This window comes from Eretmochelys imbricata, chromosome 6 (genome assembly GCF_965152235.1).
Source record: "Eretmochelys imbricata isolate rEreImb1 chromosome 6, rEreImb1.hap1, whole genome shotgun sequence".
Lineage (NCBI taxonomy): Eukaryota > Metazoa > Chordata > Testudines > Cheloniidae > Eretmochelys > Eretmochelys imbricata.
The window spans coordinates 126,782,603-126,802,991 of record NC_135577.1 but is presented as its reverse complement, the minus strand read 5'-3'; the positions used below and the strand labels follow the sequence as shown (position 1 = coordinate 126,802,991).

General features: G+C 48.6%; 1 protein-coding gene across 6 annotated transcripts in view; it reads right to left on the bottom strand.

Moving 5' to 3' along the window:
* The window catches only part of TRIM9 (tripartite motif containing 9), a 127,868-nt gene that overhangs the window by 13,664 nt on the left and 93,815 nt on the right, over nt 1-20,389 (bottom strand). For 4 of the 6 annotated variants that reach the window (XM_077819662.1, XM_077819664.1, XM_077819659.1 and 1 more), the window contains exons 6-7: nt 16,688-16,845; nt 9,414-9,552 (exon numbers count right to left, since the gene is read on the bottom strand). In XM_077819662.1, coding sequence (XP_077675788.1) covers nt 9,414-9,552; nt 16,688-16,845 — 297 coding nt within the window. The remainder of the gene's footprint in view (nt 1-9,413; nt 9,553-16,687; nt 16,846-20,389) is intronic. The other 2 variants (XM_077819663.1, XM_077819660.1) reach the window with 1 other exon arrangement.

Genomic DNA, 20,389 nt, shown 5'->3' with positions numbered 1-20,389 from the left:
CCCACATCAGAAATCTGCGGGCTGACTTCAAACCATTACCGGAGCCGAGCCCCCGGTGCAAAACACAGACACTTTAGCATGCATAGGCTCAGCATGTGTGCTGGGCAGGAGGCCACAGGAAGTTCTGGAGCACAGATATCACTCAATAATACCGTATCATTGACACTGTGACCAGTAAACGTATCTGGATCTTCAAAAACATCCTTGTGGAGCTGAAGACAAATCTGATCAGCGTTTCTTAGGCTAAATCCTCTTTGTAGCAAATGCTGGAAGGTGTCACAGTAATGTATCCCACCGCAGGAGATGCACATCTTACCATACCTAAGGCCCAGCAGATGTATTTTAAATGCTATCACATACTCTCTTGTTCATTGTACTCCTCATAGGAAAGGGCATGCTGCGCAGGGTTTGTGTTGGGCTGGTAACCTGTCAATGCAGTTCTGCAAGGCTGATCTAAACTGTGTTACTAAAAGTGCCCTCAAAAACCCACCTTACCCAAAGGTGGTACAGGATGGTGTGTTCAACAACATCAAAAGAGCCATACTGGGTCAGACCAATGGTCCATCTAGCCCAGTATCTGGTCTTCCGACAGGGGCCAATGCCAGGTGCTTCAGAGGGAATGAACAGAACAGGTAATCATCGAGTGAACCATCCCCCGTTGTCCACTCCCAGCTTCCCATCTTGGCTAACAGCCATTGTTGGACCTATCCTCCATGAACGTATCTAGTTCTTTTGTGAACCCCACTATAGTTTTGGTTTTCACAACATCCCCTGGCAATGAGTTCCACAGGTTAAGAGTTTCTGGATAACTCTTTGTATCTATCAACACTGACACCTGATCCTCCCAATAGGAGTTTTGTTAGGAGTTAACCCTGTGATCTGAAGGCCTGATCCAATGGCCACTGGAGCTTCTGGGAGTCCTCCCATTCACTGTCTCACAGTGACTGCAGGCTACCACGCTGTGTAGGTGAGATTTCATTGTCACACCATGGCAATCCAGGTCTTTTGTGACCACCCTATTCTCAAAGTGCACTGTCATTATCCTCAAAAAGAAAAGGAGTACTTGTGGCACCTTAGAGACTAACCAATTTATTTGAGCATAAGCTTTCGTGAGCTACAGTTCACTTCATCGGATGCATACTGTGGAAACTGCAGAAGACATTATATACACAGAGACCATGAAACAATACCTCCTCCCACCCCACTCTCCTGCTGGTAATAGCTTATCTTAAGTGATCACTCTCCTTACAATGTGTATGATAATCAAGTTGGGCCATTTCCAGCAGAAATCCAGGTTCTCTCACCCTCTGCCCCCCCCACCCACAAACTCACTCTCCTGCTGGTAATAGCCCATCCAAAGTGACCACTCTCTTTACAATGTGTATGATAATCAAGGTGGGCCATTTCCAGCACAAATCTATCAACTGCATGAAAAAACTTGTACAGATACAGACAGACATCATCTTCCTTTCCAAATGCAAACAGATGGACATCGTACCAAAAGGACTGAAGGTAAAAAATCCATTACAATCTACATACCACACAGAGTATGCTGACAGCTTGTGCCACACGCTCTCAAAGAAACTGCGGAATCACCTGATCAACATCCTCTACAGCAAACAGGGAAAGATTAAGAATGAGCTCTCAAAACTGGATACTCTCAGAAAAAACCAACCTTCCACACAAACTTCTTCGTGGCTGGAATTTACTAAAACTAGACAAGCCATTTACAACGCACACTTTGCTTCTCTACAAAAGAAAAAGGACACTAAACTTTCTAAACTACTACATGCTACAAGGGGCCACAGCAATGGTTCCCTCAACCCACCCAGCAATATTGTTAACCTATCCAACTATACCCTCAGCCCAGCAGAAGCAGCTGTCCTATCTCGGGGCCTCTCCTTCTGTCCCTCCACCCCCACGAACATGATACAGTTCTGTGGTGACCCAGAATCCTATTTTCGATGTCTCCGACTCAAGGAATATTTCCAAAATACCTCTGAACAACATACTAATCCACAGAGGCCTCCCTACCAACATTACAAAAAGAAGGATTCTAGGTGGACTCCTCCTGAAGGTCGAAACAGCAGACTGGACTTCTACACAGAGTGCTTCCGCCGACGTGCACGGGCTGAAATTGTGGAAAAGCAGCATCACTTGCCCCACAACCTCAGCCGTGCAGAACACAATGCCATCCACAGCCTCAGAAACAACTCTGACATCATAATCAAAAAGGCTGACAAAGGAGGTGCTGTTGTCATCATGAATAGGTAGGAATATGAACAAGAGGCTGCTCGGCAGCTCTCCAACACCACTTTCTACAAGCCATTACCCTCTGATCCCACTGAGAGTTACCAAAAGCAACTACAGCATTTGCTCAAGAAACTTCCTGAAAAAGCACAAGATCAAATCCGCACAGACACACCCCTGGAACCCCGACCTGGGATATTCTATCTACTACCCAAGATCCATAAACCTGGAAATCCTGGGCGCCCCATCATCTCAGGCATTGGCACCCTGACAGCAGGATGTCTGGCTATGTAGACTCCCTCCTCAGGCCCTACGCTACCAGCACTCCCAGCTACCTTCGAGACACCACTGACTTCCTGAGGAAACTACAATCCATCGGTGATCTTCCTGATAACACCATCCTGGCCACTATGGATGCAGAAGCCCTCTACACCAACACTCCACACAAAGATGGACTACAAGCCGTCAGGAACACTACCCCCAATAATGTCACGGCTAACCTGGTGGCTGAACTTTGTGACTTTGTCCTTACCCATAACTATTTTACATTTGGGGACAATGTCTATCTTCAGATCAGCGGCACTGCTATGGGTACCCGCATGGCCCCACAGTATGCCAACATTTTTATGGCTGATCTAGAACAACGCTTCCTCAGCTCTCGTCCCCTAACGCCCCTACTCTACTTGCGCTATATTGATGACATCTTCATCATCTGGACCCATGGAAAAGAAGCCCTTGAGGAATTCCACCATGATTTCAACAATTTCCATCCCACCATCAACCTCAGCCTGGTCCAGTCCACACAAGAGATCCACTTCCTGGACACTACAGTGCTAATAAACGATGGTCACATACACACCACCCTATACCGGAAACCTACTGACCGCTATTCCTACCTACATGCCTCCAGCTTTCACCCTGACCACACCACACGATCCATCGTCTACAGCCAAGCTCTGCGATACAACCGCATTTGCTCCAACCCCTCAGACAGAGACTAACACCTACAAGATCTCTATCAAGCATTCTTACAACTACAATACCCACCTGCGGAAGTGAAGAAACAGATTGATAGAGCCAGAAGAGTTCCCAGAAGCCACCTACTACAGGACAGGCCTAACAAAGAAAATAACAGAACGCCACTAGCCGTCACCTTCAGCCCCCAACTAAAACCCCTCCAACGCATTATTAAGGATCTACAACCTATCCTGAAGGATGACCCAACACTTTCACAAATCTTGGGAGACAGGCCAGTCCTTGCCTACAGACAGCCCCCCAACCTGAAGCAAATACTCACCAGCAACCACATACCACACAACAGAACCACTAACCCAGGAACCTATCCTTGTAACAAAGCCCATTGCCAACTGTGTCCACATATCTATTCAGGGGACACCATCACAGGGCCTAATAACATCAGCCACACTATCAGAGGCTCGTTCACCTGCACATCCACCAATGTGATATATGCCATCATGTGCCAGCAATGCCCCTCTGCCACGTACATTGGTCAAACTGGACAGTGTCTACATAAAAGAATAAATGGACACAAATCAGATGTCAAGAATTATAACATTCATAAACCAGTCGGAGAACACTTCAAACTCTCTGGTCACGCAATTACAGACATGAAGGTCGCTATCTTAAAACAAAAAAACTTCAAATCCAGACTCCAGAGAGAAACTGCTGAATTGGAATTCATTTGCAAATTGGATACTATTAATTTAGGCTTAAATAGAGACTGGGAGTGGCTAAGTCATTATGCAAGGTAGCCTATTTCCCCTTGTTTTTTCCTAACCCCCCCCCCCCCCCCCGAGATGTTCTGGTTAAACTTGGATTTATGCTGGAATGGCCCACCTTGATTTTCATACACATTGTAAGGACAGTGGTCACTTTGGATAAGCTATTACCAGCAGGAGAGTTGGGTGGGAGGAGGTATTGTTTCATGGTCTCTGTGTATATAATGTCTTCTAGCAGTTTCCACAGTATGCATCCGATGAAGTGAGCTGTAGCTCACGAAAGCTTATGCTCAAATAAATTGGTTAGTCTCTAAGGTGCCACAAGTCCTCCTTTTCTTTTTGCGAATACAGACTAACACAGCTGTTACTCTGAAACCTGTCATTATCCTGATGCCTGCCCCGACAACCTTTCCGTACGTCATAGGCAGGCAGCTGTGAGCAGAAGCTCTCGATGAAGCTGAGAGCATCCCTTGTCTGGTGATTCTGAAGGCTTGTGATACCCATGGGAAACCTAAGCTCCAACCCTTATTCTAGTTTGCTTACCTTTCAGAGGACTTCACGGTAACCTGCTCCACCAGAATGGGCTCCAAGTCATTCAGAGCCAGCATGCAGCAGCCCACCCTAGCACAAAGCCTTACATGATAATTGGGTCTTACGATGGGGCCTGGATGCAGCTTGGTCGAATGAGAATATCGAGCTGACAGAAAAGGCAGAGGGACGCTGGGCGATAGCGGAAGGGAAGGAGGAGATGAGATCTGAGCATAAGGGTCTGCAACATGAACACCTGCCTTGATCTTTTGTGTCTGCCAACCCTACGACAGGGTAACAGCTTTGGAGAAGCCCGCTGTGCTGTCAGACTGCTCTGGCACTCAGTGTCTGGATTAAATTCTGCCCTCACACAGAGTCATGCTGTCACACTTCCGTTAAACCAGATCTAAGGTCTCCATCCCCAGCAATACTGCTCCCTACTGCGGAAGGCAGGTTGCCAGTCAGTCCTGTTGTGTTCTAATCCTCACCTTCTGCACTGCTCAGTGACTCCGAGTTACCTCTTGCCTGGCCTGTCCTTTGCCCTCAGGAAAACCGGCTGTTCGGGTGAGGGTCTGCTTGTGTCCTAATCAGATCTGAGCCGTGCACTAGAACCAGGCCATTCTCTAAGGCCTCTCTTGGAAGCCGGTTTCACTGGAGCTCAAAAACTTCTATGAAATCACCTACTCTGGGCACCACAAAGATAAGAAAAGACAGACCGAAAAATAAACCAGGGGGCGGAACCTCATCCAAGGATCTCATCAGCAACCAACGATAGAAAATTAAGTCTGGCTAGTCCACATTTACAGTACCAATGCCCTGTAAACCTGCTAAGGGAGGGTGACATAAATTGTTATCCGAGAACAGACAGGAGACATGTCTGCTTGAATACCTCTTTCTAGGGCTACCCATACAATCACCTGCCACCAACTTGGGGAGATGAAACAATCTCAAGCTATCATGCAGCCGCAATTGCGCTCAGTTCCTTGCTAACAACAGCAGACAAATAGCTGCCATTTTTAGGTCGGATGGTTAAATACAGAGTATGTGACTCTTCCTGTCTGGGAAACAACAAGGCGACTTGGAGAATATTTTTGCTCATCTTGTGGGACTGTCTGCTTAAAATGGCTCTGAGCAATTAACATCCTCATAGCTAGGAGTCCATCCGGCCCTGCTGCAGGCATCTAGCATGACCCTTAAAAGAGCAAATTGTAATCTCTTAAAACGGACAGCAAAATTGCCCTTTCAGACAACCGAGACCAAGTTTATGAGGATTGCCTGTCTGTCAGATTTATGAGGTCCCTACCACCTTGGGAATCTATTGCCTGGGAACAGTCCCATTGGCTTCGAGGAGCACTCTCACGCGTGTGCTTACAGCTAAGCAGGGGCTGAAGTACGGAGCTGGATCGAGGCCTATATCTACAGATGCTGTGACACTTGAGCTTATTACCCTTGCCCTGTTCATAGATACTCGAATCCCCGCGGAACCTGCCTTGAAACTCAACATTTTTACTTTACAAAACGCGCCCTACCAATCTCCTGCAGCTTGGACCGTCCTATTCTTCATGCAGGGTGAAAGTGCCCAGAGAGATGCTAACACACCACTACCTCCTCCCCCCGGTGAGGTTTCCCCAGATCGTCCCCTCTGAGCCTCCTGCCCCGCTTGCTCCTCACACTGTCTCCCTAGTTAAGGGAGAAAACTTATTTCACTGCTCCTGCGGCTGTACGACAGGTCGTGGTGGGGGCGTGGCACGGCACATGGTTCCCTAGGTCTATTTCAGCGTGCACTGACGTCAACAGAAAGACTCCCCTTGACTTCAGTGGATTTTGGATCAGTCCTTTTATGCCAGAGCTGGAAATCAGTAATTAAACAAATGAACCAGACCTCCAAGTGCCTTCAGCTGAGCAGTTAGTAACGAGTTACTAACGAGATTAACAACGGTAACAGCACGGCCTTGTTCCCAACCATCTTCTTCTCTTTGCGCCTTCCTCTTCTTTTCTTCTCACTTCCCCTCCTACTAAAATGCTCCAGTAGTTTGCGGAGCAGAGCAGAAGGGAAAAGCACTCTGCCAAACCCATGCTCATGCAAATCTGCACTCAGCAGCCCAATTCTGTGGAATAGGCCAGAAATTATACCCCAAACCACTTGTCAGTGCAGCAGGGGTCTGTTCAATGATTCACTCAGATACACTTAAGCTGAATACAGGCACAATTTGTTTCTCTGTTTTGGGCCCAAAGAGCTCTGAGTGCTTCTGAGAGGAGAAAATGCTTTGGGACACATTTAGCTCTTTTTCTTTTTCACTGGAATAACAAAAAAAGGAGTCATTCAGTAAAAAGACTCCAGTGAACAAAAGATCGGTTTCTGAAAGCCTGTCTCCTGGCAAATGCTGGAAAGAAGGCTCCAAGCACAACGCCATTGTGCTGGGACCATCAACAGAATCCTTCTGATGGGCTCCTTTATCTGGGGCCTGCGCCATGTGGACAGGCTTGGACCTTGGATACCAAAATGCAAATATCCACCCAGAGGAAACCTGAGTCATAGGGACTGAGCAGGGGCTCCTGCACATTCCTGACCTGGGCTAGTTAAAGCAGTTAACCCTGGCCACCCCAGTTGTTTTGGTAGACAAATTCCATTCCCCAGGTTTGACTGATTCATGTAACAAGGGTTTTCCCTTTGCCATTGCTTTGGGCAGGAAGCTGAATATCAAAAGCTGCTTATGGGATAAAAATTGGAGAGGAATGGGAGGCCCTGTTGTGTGTTGTAAAGGCCCAATCCAGCTCCCGGTGCTGTCACTGAGAGTCTCTCTCTTGATGGTAATAGGGGGCCTTGACAATCCTTGGTATGTTCTGCACTATTTTCTCTTTGCAAAGTAACAACTACGGGTAGAAACTTCCAAAAGTGGCTAACTGAGTTAGGATCACAAATCCCACTGACTTTCACTGGGAGCTGGGGGTGCAAGAGGTTATGGTACTCTGGCCACACCCTTGCTTGTCCCAGTGCCGGTGAGGGTTGGGACTGGTTGGTGTTAAGCTGCCACAGCGCTCTAAGCCAGCTGGGGATCCCTCCACGCTTGAAAATCTCTGCTTAGGGCAGCTGTCCAGCTTTCTCTTTGGCAGCAGGAGTGGTGCAGAAGAGCCTCGTCGAGGGCCCTAAATGTTCCAACTCTTTTCGAAATGGTTTGTTGTTCTGTACTTCCTGTGAGCTCTAGGGGGAATACGGCACTTTTCATGGGCCCCACATTGGTCTGCGCCAACACAGAGAACTCATGCGGACACCAGCGGGGGACGCATGGATGGGTCGGAGGCCAAGATATGGCCCACGATTTGTAATGAAAAGGCTTGCTTCTCCAGCCGCTCAGATAAGGAGGAAGAGCAGTCCTTGCTCCAGCTTCTCTCTGCTCTGTCTTCTGAGACATGTCACTACACTTCATCCATCTGTATTGCCGACATACTCAAAAACAGAGGGAAGCATTATGGCTTCCTTCTGAACAGTAGGCATCATCTCCTGACGCACGACAAGTCACAGACATGAAAATGGCTACATCCGAATCTGATCCTATGCGTCTGTGCTGATGTTTCTGATCACAACACCTTTTTCCTCGGCAACACTCAAAAACCGCAGCTCCTGCGTATGGACAGGCTATGTTTAAACTGCCTTATGCACCATCAACAGAACGACTAGTTACAGTGGTTTGAGCATTGGCCTGCTAAACCCAGGGTTGTGAGTTCAATCCTTGAGGGGGCCATTTAGGGATCTGGGGCAAAAATTGGGGATTGGTCCTGCTTCGTGCAGGGGGTTGGACTAGATGACCTCCTGAGGTCCCTTCCAACCCTGATATTCTATGATTCTGGCTCCAGTATCTCTAGCGCTAATGATAACTGCATGAAGTGGAAGGTGAATGGCTTGGTTTTCTCGAGCCAGGCTAAGCTTGCAGTGCTGGCGGTTAGAGACACCTGGATTTGGCTTGAAAAATGGAGCGATGTGGGTCTGGAAATTATGGAAAGGGAATACCGGTAGGTGTGGAGAACTACAAAGAAAGGGTCACTTTTCTGCTAATAAGTATACTTTAAAGGACTGCAGATGTGCTGGCACTGAGATGACAGCCCTTATCATGAGATTATTACCTGCTGTTTCTAACTCCCAAGTCTAAACTAGCCGTCTGACTCCTGACCTGAATGTCAGAATCAAGCCTATCTTCCAAGATGGATAAATTGCCTGGCGTGACAGATGTATTTAAAGGCAGGAAGAGAAAGGTTTCCCTCTGGTTATGCTTAACAGCAGCATTTAATATTCTAACCAAGGCAGCTGAAGGAGGTGGCTGTAATCAGCTTTGTACATGGAACTGGTGCGGCTTTGCTGTTATATAGAAAGAACCCCAGACGGTCCCACAGTCTCTCTCATCCTTACAGTACACCACAGAGTGCGTCACTAAACACCATACATGACAATCATAGCGCAGCCAAGCACAGTCCTTGGTTTCTCAGCAATTTTTTTTTAATTTAAAGGGAATTAAAGACATTTGAGCTTCATTTTAAAATAATATAACTCCATCCAAGGTGCGAACCTGTCGTCATTCAAATCCTAAATGCTCTTTCTCTGAGTCAGTGCCTATCATTACATCACCAGCTCTCCCCCCACGAGAGCGCTGTACTTCACTAAATATATTCAGCGAAGGAAAGGCCTGGAAGACAATTGCTGACATTGCTCTGGCCTGCTGACATAACCTTTACTCTTCCTGTCACAGTCACTTGTTTTGCAGTGTTTGGCTTTTTAAATCTGGAGCCATGGAATTACTCCTTGCATCGCAATGCTAAGCGATGTGGATTTTACGGACGCTATGTGCGGGCAGCACTGTCTCTGGTGTATCATTTCACAGTGACATTGCTCAAGCCTCTTACCCTCGGACGTCTGTAGGACCAGGGTCTTGCTGTATTGGCTGACTCCTGTTTTGTTGAAGGCTTTGACGCGAGCACTGTACATGCTGTTGAAGTGCAGACCATCCACAGTGCACATCGTCTCTTTCCCGACGTACACCTCCTAGTTAGCAAACAGAGAGCTGCGTTAGGGTCGGACGCACAGGCTCTGCAGTGCAGGCTTCCTAAGAAGATTTGCTGGACAGTGTTTCCACAGCTTGCTCAAACACAGACATGCAAGTAATGCACTTTTTGGTCATGCTACGCTGTCTGCCACAAGGCAAGAGATGGAGGAGATTCACCAGTGTGGGATAGCACAACACGATAAGATTGGGTCTAGATAAAATGATCCTATGGGTTGCCACTGGAGCTCTGACAAACCTACCAGGTAAAACCAGTTCCTGTACAGTAAGGCCATTGCTGTTCATGTTGGACCAAATCCTGAAATCCTTCCTCAAGCAAAACTCCCAGAGAAGTCCAGGGGAGTTTTGCCTGAGTGAAGAAAGATTATAAACTCAATGAAGTTCTGCAATCGGAAACTTGCACCTAGACGCTACTTCCTTGTAAACTCAGGTGGCAGGACGAATGCTTTACTGAACATATGTAAGAACGGCCACATTGGGTCAGAACAAAGGTCCATCTGACCCAGCGTCCTGTCTTCTGACAGCGGTCAATGCCAGGAGCCCCAGAGGGAATGAACAGAAGAGGTCATCATCAAGTGATCCATCCCCTGTCGCCCATTCCCAGCTTCTGGCAAACAGAGGCTACTGAAAGATAGGATTATGCCACAGATCCATGGCCAGTTCACCAATGTGTTATTTTGATGCCAGTGTAACTCGGTTCAGATGAACAGAGTCACAATGGCCTAATGCTGGAGTGACCAGCAATGTATCAAGCCCACAGACTACTAAATCCTCGCACACGTCAGTTACAGTATTTGCTTTTAATCACAGGGGATGTGATTTAAGCTCCTGCCTGCTTTCGTTTGTGTTGCTGGGGAAGGGTTTTTCTTGGTTTCCTTGGGAAATATCCTCCACTCTCTCCTTTCTTCCAGGAATCCTTTGTGTATCTCTGCTGGGAGTAACAGACTGGAGTAGCGTGCGTCTGTTTAAACAGTCTCTGCTTAAATATGGACGTCTTGTTTTCAAGGTACTGCACATTTCACCAGGACTTTTGGGCCTAACTGACCCATGAGACTCCTTTGGGAAAAGTCCCATGGACAAAGAACACAAAATTCTGCTCTATATCTTTTCCCTCAGTCTTGAGCAGATTAATTAAATTAGGCACCATTGCTGGTAGTTACGTAAATTGCAGCTCTGCTCAGGTACCGTGTTACCTGTTAGCACTCAGTAGTTAGCAGTGCAATTTGAGCTGTGAACTCACTTTACTGAGCAAAGGTAATAAAAAGTGAAATACACCTGGCACTGGGTTACAGAAAATGCTTCAGAGTTGTGTTTTAATGCTCTTACAGAAACGCGGGGTTTATTACTGCCTCACTTAACATACTGGGTTCCCACTTTATCATCTTATCACTGTCCAACAGGACACTCGTTTGATGTGATTATTAGAAAACGAACTGCCACTGAACAGCTTAATCACTTTGAGTGCCCTGGCATGTGGGTCAACCCCGACCATAAACGCTTCAGCTCACTTTTACATCAATTTGTTCTCAGTCTTTAATGATTTCATAGAATCTGACTGTTTGGATTTAATGCACCGTCTAACCTAATGATTGGTAAATTAGAGAAAAGCCAAACCCAGAACTTCCAGGGGCGGGGGGCCAAATCCCTGGATTCAAACTCTTCCCTTCTGGCTTGGGGTCCAACTCAGAACAACTCCGGAGGTGCATACCTTTTGGTTTCAGTTTGGATAAGACCAATCTTATCCATTGTACTGGAGCCAAAATCTCTAAACTCACCATTCCCATCTTCCCCTGGCCCCCCCAAAATAACCCCAGCTAGTGATGCTCTCCCACATCACGGAGATGTTCATGACAGTTAACTCTTTAGTGAGTGTCAAGTGCTTCGAAATCCCCAGATAGAAAAACAAAATATTATTCGCTGCAGCACATAAACAGGTCAGATCTGTTTTTGGCAGACTCTGACACGCCTCACGGACAGAGTGCTTGGCTATACATTGATTTGCACTTCTGCATACGTGGTAATGGCTGAGATGCTGGCGTGAGGAGAAACAGCAGCTGCATCTCCGAGCACAAGTGGATAACACAACAGATCTGGTCGGCCATGTCAGGAGCAAAGCTTTAAGGACTCAGGCAAACCCATTATTCTTTATTGTTGCAACTGCGATTGAAAACCCAGAATTGCTCTGATCGGGAGTAATAATGCTTGAGACAGTCCAGATTGCCAAGTCATCTGTCAAATAAACTATGTGATAAGATTTGAATTTTGTATCGTAAATGGCTTCTGAAGATGTGACCCCAGGGTTTGGAATCCACTTAGTGATTTGATTGGCCGGTGATGCTTTTCCTCTGGATAATCTCCACTGTTATCTGAAAGATCCTACGACTTAATGAACAGCTGTGCCATAGGGAAGGCAAAGCTGATTCTAAACCGCCTTTTGCCTTCCACTATCCTAAGCCACCTTTTGCCTCCCACTATCAAACGAACCCCTGTCACAAGTTAGAGCAGCCTCAGGAGTGCTCTAATCTCTGTCAGCTGGAGCAGTCTTTCATGACGACACCAAGCTGGGAGGGGTTGCAAGTACTTTGGAGGATAGGTTCAAAATTCAAAATGACCTTGACAGATTGGAGAACTGGTCTGAATTCAACAAGATGGAATTCAATAGAGACAAGTGCAGAGTACTTCACTTAGGAAGGAAAAATCAAACGCACAACTACAAAATGGGGAACAACTGGCTTGGAGGTAGTACTGCTGGAAAGGACCTGGGGGTTACAGTGGATCACAAGTTGAATACGAGTCAACAGTGTGATGCAGCTGCAAAAAAGGCTAGTATCATTCTGGGGTGTATTAACAGGAGTGTTGTATGTAAGACAGAGGAGGTAACGGTCTCAAGCTGCTTGGTGCTGGTGAGGACCCAGCTGCAGTACTGTGTTCAATTCTGGGCACCACCACTGAGGAAGGATGTGGACAAATAGGAGGGAGTCCAGAAAAGAGCCACAAAAATGATAAAGGTTTAGAAAACCTAACCTGTGAAGAAAGGTTAAAAAAACAGGGCCTGTTTAGTCCTGAGAAAAGACGACGGGGGGGGGGGGGGAACACCTGATAACAGTCTTCCAATATGCTGACCATTATAAAGAGGATGGTGATCAGTTGTTCTCCATGTCCGCTGAAGGTAGGACAAGAAATCATGGGCTTAATCTGCAGCAAGGGAGATTCAGATAAGATATTAGGAAAAACGTTCTAACTGTAAGGGCCGTTAAACTCTGGAATAGGCTTCCAAGGGAGGTCATGGAGAAAGGCCTCAGTGGGGGACGTGTAGCTAAGCACCCCCTTAGCACGACCGGGATCACGACTAGTGATCATCCAGTCTTCATCCTTCATCACCTTGTGCAATGGTGAGCAAGGGCACGGCCCCATGAGGGATGTGACTTCACCCACGCTTGAGCCCTGCAGCCCCTTGCAAGGACCTGCAGGCTCCAGCCCTATCGGAATACATGAGCTGGTTTTAAAGCACTAGGTCACTATGCAGCTGGTGGTGCGTGACTCCTGGGATCAGGGTCACTTTATGGAGGCAGCCCTCTCAGCACTGGGAGAAAGGAGGTGGAGGACTTGGCGCGGCTCGGCATGCAGAGACCCTGTCTGATTCTGGAGTGGCAGGGACTCGAGGCAGCCATGCCCAGTCCTGCTTGATTGGAAGGAACAGGAGGCTTTGACAGTGAGGCAGCTAAAGTAAAAAACTCGGTGGTCTTGAGGCTTTGAGAGTCCTCTAGAGAGGACACTGAATAGCTGAGTTTAATTGTCCTCCAGTCACATTGTGAATACGTTGACTCCTGAGGGCATTCTGGGCAAAAAAATTAAAAAATTCTGAACCAAAAAATTAAAAATTCTGTGCACAATATTTTAAAATTCTGCAAGTTTTATTTGTTAATAAATAAATGCAGAGGCTCCAGCATGGCAGTGGGGAACACAAGCCACTGGCTGCACTGCGGTAGGAGATCGCCTTGCAGCCTGCCTGCCCACCCCCAGGACACGGACTCAGCAGTGAGGCTGCACCTGACCCTGACACAGCAGGGCCTGGGCCTGCCCCAGAAATACCCTGGGGCTCTGCCCCTCTGCACCAGGTGTGAGGCAAGCAGGCTCAACCAGGCAGGATCCAAGTGTGGAGGGGCTCAGTGTGGGGGGATCCAGGTGTAGGGTGAGAGGATTCTGTGTGGGACAACCTGGGTGTGGGCAGCTCAGTGCGGGGGTCTAAGTGTGAGGGGGATCTGGATGCGCAGAGGCTCATTTTGGGGGGCGGGGTTCCAGGTGCAGGGGTAATGGGACTCTGCAGGGGCTTCCAGGTGAAGGTGGCTGGGGTTCAGTGGAAGGGTCTGGGGGTCTCAGTTGGGGGTTTGGGTGCTGGGGAAGTGGGGCTTGGTGGAGTGGGGATCTGGGTGCAGCTAGTTGGGGGTTAGTGGTGTGGGGGCTCAGGGTGGTGCAGGGGGTGGGGGGCTAAGTGCTGGGAACTCAGTGAGGGGTGGTCTGGGTGCAGGGGTGGAAGTCCAGAGGCAGGGGGTCTGGATGCAAGGGGGCTCCAGATGTAGGGGCTGAGGTTCAGTGGGGTGGGGTTCAGGTATAGAGGGCTAGGGTGGTTCTGGATGTAGTGGGTGAGGCTTGGCAGGGGTGTCTGGCTATGGAAGATCCAGATGCACGGGGGTTGGGTGGATGGGGGAGCATCTCATCTACAGTGACCCCTCCCCCCCACAGCTGAGGAGCAATGGGGGCAGGAAGCAGGGGAGGAGGCTGAGCTCCTTGCAGCTGGGAGAGGTTTCTTGGGGTGGGTCTGACACAGCCCCAGCCACTCCTTGCAGGAGAAGAGGAAGTCCCATCCTGTCCTGCCTCCAGCCCTGCTGAAACTAGTACCTGATCCCAGCTCAGGATAGGAGCCACTGGCTGGGGTGTCCCCAGCCCCTTGGTGATTTACCGCTCTGCCAGTTGCCTGAAACAATGTCCCTGCTCTGCTAGGGAGTGGTGCGGGACTGCTCTTGCAGCTTCCCTTTGCTTTCCTCTCAGAAAGACATTTTTCTGCAGGAAAGCAAAGAAATCTGCAGGGGACATGAACTCTGCACACACGCAGTGGTGCAGAATTCCCCCAAAAGTAATACATCTGTGGGATTCTGAAACAAAAGGCGATTTCCTTTTACTTCCTGGCCCCAGCTAGAAAGCTTTATTCCCTGCACCTTTCTCTCATTGAACTCAATACATCCCCTCTGTCAACTGCCCAGTTTCTGCTCTGGATCTCGCCTGGCTGTGTCATGTGCAGCTGGAGTTCAGGAAACACGGTGGGCTGCTCTCTCCTGCCTGCTTTGAATGGTGATGAATATGCTAGAGAATAATTATGAGCATGTCGGATCAGAGAAAAATCACATTTTAATTGTATAATTACAGCAATTTAAAAGTCCCCAAGCCTTAAACGCCTCTGATTGCCTGGAGTATAGCAAACCGCAATCCTCCATGGGAATTAGCAGCCTTTGCAAGAGATGTTTGGCAGCCTACTTTAAGCTGTTCAAAAATTGCTTTAAAATGAGTTCTTCTCATTTCCAAAGCATGCTGATCATCAAGGCAGATATTATCCAACAACAACAAAATACTCTGCCCTGCAGCCTCAGTTCACCTGACCTCCCAAATACCACTATTTGACGTTAGTGGGACGGAAGGATGAAGAGTTTGGAGAAGTTCTCAATCACTCATTATAAGGGTTAGGCATAAGCATCACCTGATTCTGCAGCCATTATGCGAGTAATCTTCCTGCTCATGTGAGTAGGAGCTGCAGGCTTCAGCCGTAAGTGAACTTCCACTCTCCTATCTACCCCCAGTAAACAAACTATACACACACCTGGGGCCAAATTCTGCGCTCGACGACAATGGGAAATAAAGTGAGTCAGACTGAACAGCGTAACCAGGGGCAGAATTCTGTGAGTATTTGCAGTGCAAATGCGTTTGGAAGTGGATTTGAAAACAAGAAAAAAATCCACCGGCAGTTTGGAAATATTTTCGCATAGATAAAAAAGGCAGGAATGCAAACTGATTAAAAAAAGTGGAAGACCAATCCTTAGGTTCAGCCACCTCTGTGCTCCCCTGATCCCACGATTGGCTATTGGGATATTGCCCCTATGTGTAACTTAAATTTTTCAGCCACAGGAGGGCTCCTTCCAAGTGAAGGAGAGAATCAGATACAATGTCTGAAATGAAAAGTGGAGAGAGAGAGAGAGAAAAGGAGGACTTGTGGCACCTTAGAGACTAACCAATTTATTTGAGAGAGAGTTTCTCCAAGAGGGAACCTGATGTATGTGGTCATGGCTAAAGACTAACAGCTTAACTGTCTAACAATGAAAGTTACCGGGGAAGCCATTTCCCTGCAGGGTCCTGCTATCACTACTGTATCTTTGCAGGAGTGACTCTCATGTAGAATTGGTAGGCCCTGTGTAATAATCTATCCTGAGCCACTGCTACAGAACAACTGTGCGGTGTCTTCCATCATGGCAAGCACTCTTTGTTGAAACTATCAGCCAATCTCTGAACTGGTGTCTGCAGTCGACTGTTGTGAGACCACTTCACTTCCCCCTGCAAGGTTAGCAGCTGGGTTTTCAATCCACAGCCTTTTAAGGCCAGAAAGGACCATTCTGGCTATCTGGTCTGATCTCCTGGGTCACACAGGCCACAGACTATCACCTGCATCAAGTCCCTCACAATAAGAATATTCACTGGAATAAAAACCAGACTGAAGCTGTTGACAAAAAGTGAAAGATTCAGTTCACATCCGGGAGAAGCTTTTACTGTATAGAAATAAACAACGTACGAACTCTTCTAAAAAACAATACAAAACTGGCCTGATGCCCCACTGCCGTGCGCCTCGTGGGATCATTTACACCTGTGTAACCTGAGTGAAAACAGTACATGAGACTTAAGATTTCTCTGATTCTACAAGGCAGTGGCAGGCTCTCCAGCCCAGTGCATCTCTGCAGAATAGAAGCCTGCTTCCCGTCTATCCGCAATGCTCCTGTGTGGCTCACTCGTCACTGTCATGGTCTTCCATGTAAGGCATGTTTTATCAGTGGAACAGGTGCTCTCAATACCTACCCTGAACTGACCACCATTCCCATCATCCAGCTCGAGAATATATCCTTCCACCTGCACGGTCGACAAAGGGGGCTGTTTCCAGGACAACGTGGCGCTGTTGTTGTGGGTGCAACACTCTTCTAGCTGTAGGATTGGGGGTGCCGGCACTGGAGAGGAAGCTAAACAAAAATTAGTGTAACCCTGGCTTCTACGACCACAGTGGACATCCGGCGTAGCAAGCGCATTCAAATAGCATGTAAACTCATGCACACTTTCGCCAGTATATGGAGGCCACGTTTACAAGCTTGTTACCTAGTCTGCATTTCGCACTGGATTTAAGGTAAAATCTCATGGGACTGAGGCACAGAGGAACAAGAAGGGACTGGGTTTTCTCACTTACTTCCCGTGAGAAGCTTTGCAGAATTTGGGTTTTCATCAGCTTGTCAATGTGAAATTTTACTGGGGCTACTTCATTTTCTCTTACATTTGCTTTCGAATAAATTTTGCATGAGTGTGAAAACATAGCACCACACCCCCAGGTGTGAGAGCGAGGCTCCCATACATAAGCCTCCCATCACAACGGCATAATCAAGGACCAGGAAGGTCATAGGAGCACCTTCCCGATGTACTGTGAGAGTCTGGCTTCAGAGGGACAGGCATTATCATTCCCGGATGAGAACACGGCCACTGGTTGCAGCATCAGGGGAAAGAGTGGGTCTAATTCACCTCTTCGTTACCCCAGGTTTCCGCCATGCAAGTTCATTGCAATCAAAAGAGTTACAGCAGTGTATCAATAGAATAGCAGAGGGGTGAGTCGGGATCACGGCCTTTGCGATGACTTGTGGCTCGAGGTGCACCTGATCTTCCTCACGGTGGGTCATGAAGGAGCAGTAATTCGGGGGCTGAAGGGGGTCGCTGGGATAGGTACGGTGAGCCACATATAACAAGAGATAAATATGTTTTCAATAGTGCTAATTCAGTGCAAGTAAATGTTCTGGGTGGACATCGCTGTTGACCAAAGTTGGCCAACAATCTTCAAAAGAGGTACAGTGAATTTCACCACAAAATCTTGTGACTGTACCTCAGCCAACCCACAGTCACCATTCCAGAAGTGAACATAGTATGGACTCCATAAGTACATCTACACAGCAGCTAAACACCCACAGGTGGCCCAGGTCAGCTGACTCGGGCGCACAGGGCTTTGGCTGTAAAATTACTGTGTAGATGTTCGGGCTTGGGCTATAGCTCGAGCTCTAGGGCCCTGCAAGGGGAAAGGTCCCAGAGCCAGGGCTCCAGCCCAAATCCCAACATCAACACTGCCGTTTTACAACCCCGCAGCCCGAGTCAGCTGACCCCGGCCAGCCGCGGCTGTGCTGCAGGTCTATTGTTCCAGTGTAGACGTACCCCAGGGGGCATTCATGGCTGGGCTTCTTTGCTGACTCACTCAAGCAAATTGCCAGAGTCAGTTGTAGGGGTGGGTTTTGTCAGTGCTCATGTCCATTAGGAAGTGTACTGAAACCACAGCAACAAATTCATTTCACGGAGGCCGCCAAACAGGGAGCAGCCGGTAACTACTTTCAGTCTCCAGTCTTTGTTGGGTTAGAACCAGTGATGGAGAGGAAAAAGGCTGAATAGTCCATAGCCAAACCTCCGTGTGTGCTCCTGCCCAAGACAAAAAGTCATTTCATGGTATTTTCTGCTCCAGCAGGAGCATTAGCTCATCTGCAATAAACAAAAAGTAAAAGAAGGAGGTCTGCTCCTGCTCTACAAAAGACTTGGAGGAGACTCCACAGGGAAAGGGGACCCGCTTCTCCCAGCCCATAGCTGACCCCACAGTGATACTTAACCTCTCTACTGAAACATTTACTACCAAGGGGGAAAAACCCTACCCATTTCCTTAGTCCAGACTTCACATATTCCAGCCCCGTTCCCTATCTATATAGCACTTGCCAGCTTGCACGACAGGAGAGAAATGATATGTATTACAATCCAATCTGCTGGGGGAAGAAGAGACGGAATTACTTTTAATGATTCGACACATATAGCTGAGCTGCATCAAAACTTCTTGAGCAGAAGTCACAGAGGGTCACCTGGGGAATTAGTGCCAGACGGGAGTGATGTGTGGGCATCACGGCACCGGCAGGTTTTAAGGAGGGACAAGTGCCTTGTTCGGTATAATTCAGTGGGTAGGTCAGACACCTGTAACATGTAAACTATGGCTATGCCAGCACTGGGAGCGGGGACTGCCTGCTCTGCTGAGGGTGAAGGGAGGCTTTGCGTATGGGGCAATCCTGGTGCCAGGGGTTTGAGAGATTCTTGGCAAGTTTTGTCCAAACTGGGCCCACAGGGCCTGGGTGGCTGAATTCCCTCAACAGCAGAACAAATCTCGTTCTCCGACAGCCTGGAGGCAGACCAGATCTCCAGCTTCCGACACACCTAAAACGCACGGCCCTGTGCTTCCCCGTCTCACAAGGTCCCCAGAGCCACAGGCCGACAACAGTGCTGCGAGCCGGCACCGTTTAAAGGCACATCCCAGCAAAGCAGCAACTTGGCCGCCTTTCTGGCGGGGTCTCTCTGCTTCAAGGCTTCCCCCCCCGTCCCCAGATTTTCTCGCCTTTTCAGTCTTAAAAGAAGGGAACAGGAAAAGCACAACACAGGAGTAAAGGGGAGGAGAATGGGAGGTGGCAGGTGGGGAAGGGAGATGGGGCAGTGTGCAAAGGAAAAGGTATGAACACCGGAAGAGAAAAGCCACATGCTGATACACTGGAGGAACCCTCAGCTGCCCTGCTAATGGCCCCACACGAGCAGCACCAGGAGGCCAGATCACAAGCCACGGACCATATCTGGGAGACCTAAGCCATGTGGCTCATGTCTGGGGCAGCCTCCCCGGGGTTATCACGATTTGTCTCAGGGGGTTTCCCCGGTGCACTGTGCAAACAGGCTTTTCTCCAGTAGCTGTGAGACGTTGTCCTTTCCCAGCAGTGTGCTCCCTATGGCTCCAGTGTGACAGCTGTCCTGCGTGTTCCCTTCCATTCCTCAAGTCTGATCTGCCCCCCCCATACCCAGTATCTCAGCTCAAGACCTTCCCCCACATCGGTGCCTTTAGGGCAGGAGCTGCTCTCTGGGCTGCGAGCAGCTGGCGCTGGTTCGTCACCTCCTGGCTCAGCAGGTTTGTGATCTGAAGAACTGAAATGGCACTTCCTCCCCCCGGGTGGGCAATGCGCCCCTGGTCCCACCGCCGCAGAGGGTGCAACTGCGCTGTCAGCAGGCTACGTGGCGGAGCATGTATGCCAGCCGTTACAGCTGCATCATCATCATCAGATTGGAAATCAGCCTGTTTACGTCCATATCCTATGTGCCTCTGGGGGGTCTTTCTACGCGGCAGGCTGAGCGCTAGGTCATGTATTTCACCCACCTAAGAGCTTGTCTATACAGTAATGCCTCACTTAACGCCCTCCCGCGCAACATTGTTTTGATGTTACGTCCCTGCTCCATTAGGGAACACGCTCGTTTAAAGTTGTCCAACGCTCCCTTATAACGTCGTTTGGCTGCCTGCTCTGTCCACTGCTTGCAGGATTCTGTGGAAGAGCAGCGACTTTAGAAGGGAGCATTGTACAACGTCCTCTTCTCCGCCTCCTCCCCCTCCCTCCCAGCGCTTCCCCCGCTGCCAAACTGCTGTTTGGTGGCGCTTAGGACTTTCTGGGAGGGAGGGGGAGGAGCGGG